The sequence below is a fragment of the Trifolium pratense genome, linkage group LG2 (assembly GCF_020283565.1).
Source record: "Trifolium pratense cultivar HEN17-A07 linkage group LG2, ARS_RC_1.1, whole genome shotgun sequence".
NCBI lineage: Eukaryota > Viridiplantae > Streptophyta > Magnoliopsida > Fabales > Fabaceae > Trifolium > Trifolium pratense.
This window is the reverse complement of record NC_060060.1, coordinates 62120261-62124731: the sequence shown is the minus strand read 5'-3', so window position 1 is coordinate 62124731 and position 4471 is coordinate 62120261. Positions and strand designations below refer to the sequence as shown.

Below are 4471 nucleotides of genomic sequence, written 5' to 3'. Positions count from 1 at the left end.
TTCTCTTGTGTTCCTTTTCTTTATCGCTTTATCTTTTGATTTGTGATTATTATTGCCGATCTCATTATTTGATTGCTTAATCGTTATTTTCTCCACAAATCAATTATTTTATTGGTGTGATTCAATCCGAATTCACAACACATCAGCAGTTTCGGCCGGACTACAGTATAGTTGCTTTGCCACTGCTTCAGCTAATTGATCTAGCAGAACTTAATGCAATCAAGACCAACATCAGATCCCATGTTATCAAAACATTAGTAAACTTAACTGGCATTCACTTCTCCAAATGCGTTTATATATAGTAAAAATCTAATATGGCAGTGGCTGCAAATCCAAATATTAGAGCTGAGTTGAAGAGAGACATCAAGAGTTTCTCAGGAATTAAAAAGAATAAAGTTTTACATTATTTATGATCCATTCCTCAAGTACATCACTACAACCAAATGAAAGAACAACATCACAAGAGTGATTAATTCTTACATAATTTTTGTTATTACTTTTTATTGTAATCATCTCTAAATATCTTAAAATTGGTGATTGCATGCTTCTTTATTGTGTGTTTGGTTTCACGTAAAACACACTCAAATCTGAGTATGAGTGTGTTTTAACGCGAAAAGAAACACATAGAGAAGCCTTGTACTCTAGTAAAAATGGCTCCGCAGTTCGGTTTGATGTGGTCAATATTTTGTAGTCACCGTAGTCATTACATCTTAGCTATTTGATGAATATCAGACAATATATATTCTAACTTCACAAAATTGATTTTAAAATACAAATTCAAAATATAAACCATTTGATATTCATCAAATAGTCGAGATATAACTTCTTTAATGACAATATAAAAATTTGACTGCAGAGAATCAAGATCCTACTACAAATGATCATAGTAGAAGATGGAAAAATAGCTACTAATTATTTCAGGAATAGAAAATCAACAAAGAAAGGAAATTAATTAATTCAAGATGCAAATTGGCTTTGAGAATCAGTGACTCTAGTAGCATAGTATTTAGCAATGAAATCAGAAGCTTTCCTATCAATACCAGGCTCAGCAACAAAACAACCTCTATCTTCATCACTTGCAAACATTCTTCTTCCAATTCCACTACCTTCCCAATACTCATCATTGTTTCCACTTGAGAAACATGCCTTGAACACATTGCATAAAGAAGTAGAAGAAGACCTCTTAGCTCTCATTTTTCACACCCTTTCTAGTTTCTAGTTTTTTGTAGATAACTTGAACTATAAGGTATTGTGTTTGTGTTTCACACAATGATGTAATGTATGTGGAATTGGTTGTGAGTATATGGGATTGGAGTTGTTAGTATTTATAGAGTTGGAAAAGAAGACACATGGTTTTAGTGGGACCAGGATTTGCTGCAATACATAATTAACGCAGTAATTGATCTTGTCCATTGATTTCACATCGGACGGCTATGATTCATATATATTAAAATGATCCTGACCATTCATTTAAATTGGACGGTTGATACTGTAACTACATTAACAGTAACACAGTCATAGTGTTAACGTAGTTACGGTCTTAACGCAATTACAACAAGCAATCTTTTTCAGTTTTAGTGTAAGAATAAGCTCATTACTTTGTGTTTTACCATCTAATAAAAAAAGGAGGGTATGGATTCTTTGAATTAATAAGAATGGTTGTAAAAAATGAGTTTTGGTCCTCTGCTTTATGAACTGACACAGAACAGTTCTTCTCCCCTACAGTGCCCAACTCTAGTTTTTGGTTCCTTCTAGCACTTTTTTACCCTAGTAAAGATACTTTCTTTTTCTCATATAATGCCTGCATAATTAGAATAATGTTATTTGAATTACTATATTATTGGTGCAAGCAAAGATTCCATTGATTTTACTGATAAATGGATCTGGCAATTATAGCAAAATTAGTGTTTTTTAATTTCCACGTGGCATATCACGTCATCGAAAATGCAAAGTCAGATGTTCAGAGTTGTCCACGCGCACAATGAGAGAATCTTTATATTACATGGGATAAATAGAAAAAAAAAAAAAAAAACTTTTACGTAGGAAACTATACCAAATTTCACTAACTATGCAGAGGACCCTATGGACGACGGACGTGTGTGAAGGCCGATATATCTTCTATGAAAGTTCCCACTCCTTATGTTCTTTTAATAAGACTGTGCTTTCAAGCTGTCTTGCCTTTATGAGAACTTAATTCTGAAGTATCCTAATAAAGGTCGATCGATCAGTACAATTGGTATTTTTTGTGTACATATTGTACTATTCAAGTTTGATCGGATATATATATTGTAAAAAAAAAAAAAGTTTGATCGGATACAAAGTTGTATTGTATCGTATATATTCGTTTTAGCTTTATTGTATATTATGAATTATAACTTTTAAACGCCTTCTTGTGGTTGTAATAATGAAATGTAATCATGAATTATGTTATGTTATTTGATACGATGCTTCCTTTTCTTTTTGCACTTGATTAATACTTAAAAAGGAAAATCAGATAAATGTTAGTATAGGTGTATACCAACATAAGTTAGGTGGATACGGTGAGTTTATACGTTTTTCTAATTAATTAATAAGCGTCAGAATTTGCATAGAGAGAGCTTTGGATATATACAATCGATGTGAGAGAATTGTGAGAGAATGTGATTTTTGCCTTTCGTTAAATATTGATTCGTCTCATATTAGCATTGTTTGACCGAAGCCGATTTTTTAATAAAAATCAAAGGAACACCGTAACAATACGGGATAATAATAGCGTCGCACAAGATAACCAACAACACAACATCGTAATCAGACGGCGAAATCACAAAAAAACACAAAAGATAAAACTTAATCAATGTCAAGATCACTTATTTATATTGAAAATAGGAAGAAAAAAAAAAAATGTCGAGGGTGTTTCTAGATAAAAAATAACCTAAAATCACTCCTCTACACTTAACTATGTTGTATGGGTACTCCATTTTAGACCGAGTAACGATACCCGCAGCGGGTATCGGTACGCGTATGATACTTCCCCGGTACACATCGATGCCATACCTGTTTTTTTTTTTGCAATGGGTACACGCGTGGTACACCTGTGGTACGCGCGTGGTACACCAATCCAAAAAAACACGGTTTTTTTTCTCATTTTTCTTTTATTATTAGTTTTTTTTTAGGAAGATTTACGTTTTTTATTTGTTTATAATATAGAAGTGGCAACTATTGCTAAAAAAATAATAACAAAGTAGCAGCCCGAATTATCCACTCATTCATTGAAAAGGAATAGACTCAATTCAAAGAGAGATGAAGATCTAGTTTTTATTCATACCAATCTTCGTCTTCTCTCAAGAAAGAGAAATTTTAATATTTATAATAAAAGTGCAACAAAAATGTGGGATATTCGTAGAGATGAATGAGATTTATTTAATATATAATTGATATTTTTGAAATTGCTAGTCTTTCTCGCGGTGAACCTAACTAGAGATCACTCTTTTTAGTGATGATGAAGAGGGAAATAATTGACTCTTTTTGAGCTAATTGGTTTTTAATTTCATATTTTGATGTTTCGAACAATTTAAATTACATTTAAAGTGTGGTGTGATATTTTTTATGTTTATTTATTTATTTTAACAATATAACTCTATTATTTGATAAATATAATTATATTTTAAAAAAAAAATTATAGGAACGTACCCGTACCTTAAATTATAGAAACTGCTTTTGTTGTCGTGTTGATCACTTATGTTTCAAACATATTTCCACTTTCCATATCCTTAGCTTCCCTTTCTCCTTTAGTTCTCTGTTTACACACAAATATATAAAATAGCATAAAATAAAATTTAAATTGGGTTCTTAATTCATCACATTTCGTCCAGTAGGGGATTTTGATTTTTGGGTAAGTAATTTTTTTTATTTTGTAAACTTTTATATATATAAAATAATTACACATGAATAAAAGTTAGAAAGGTAAGGTAATTAACAAGCTGCGTCGTTAATGTTTTTTGTATACAAAAATCACAGCACGAACACGTCATGCTAGCACAGCGGAAATTAAAAGCAAATATAGTTCATTGTTCATATCATACAATAACCACATTGTTCACATAATATCCTAAGGCTCTAAGCCGTATCAACAACAAGGATATTATGTTTACAACAAAAAAACAAGGATTAGCAAGGTCAAATATGCCATCACGGGCTTAAGTACAATTCAAGCGAATAACCCGACACGGTAAACACCCAACGGTGAGTATCTGACACGGCAAGCCCTCCAACTCTGAGCCGGATCCTCAACCCGAGTATCTGAACCCCCAACGGTCCAGCATATAACACAAAGCATGAGAGTTAGATCACATAATCAAAATATAAGTGTAAGTAAAACGGTACTTAAACACTTCTTCATAATACATGCATATTCACAATTATATATACATCAACATCTATCATTCAATCATAAGCTCTTAAACACATATAATCGAATACTCAAACATCAATT

The 4471-nt window shown here is 31.8% G+C and overlaps 1 protein-coding gene across 1 annotated transcript; it reads right to left on the bottom strand.

Moving 5' to 3' along the window:
* Positions 1–480: 480 nt before the first annotated feature.
* On the bottom strand, positions 481–1260 carry LOC123909736. The gene has a single exon (XM_045960617.1). The coding sequence runs from the start codon at positions 1192–1194 to the stop codon at positions 958–960; it is 237 nt and encodes a 78-aa protein (XP_045816573.1). The 5' UTR covers positions 1195–1260; the 3' UTR covers positions 481–957.
* Positions 1261–4471: the final 3211 nt, after the last annotated feature.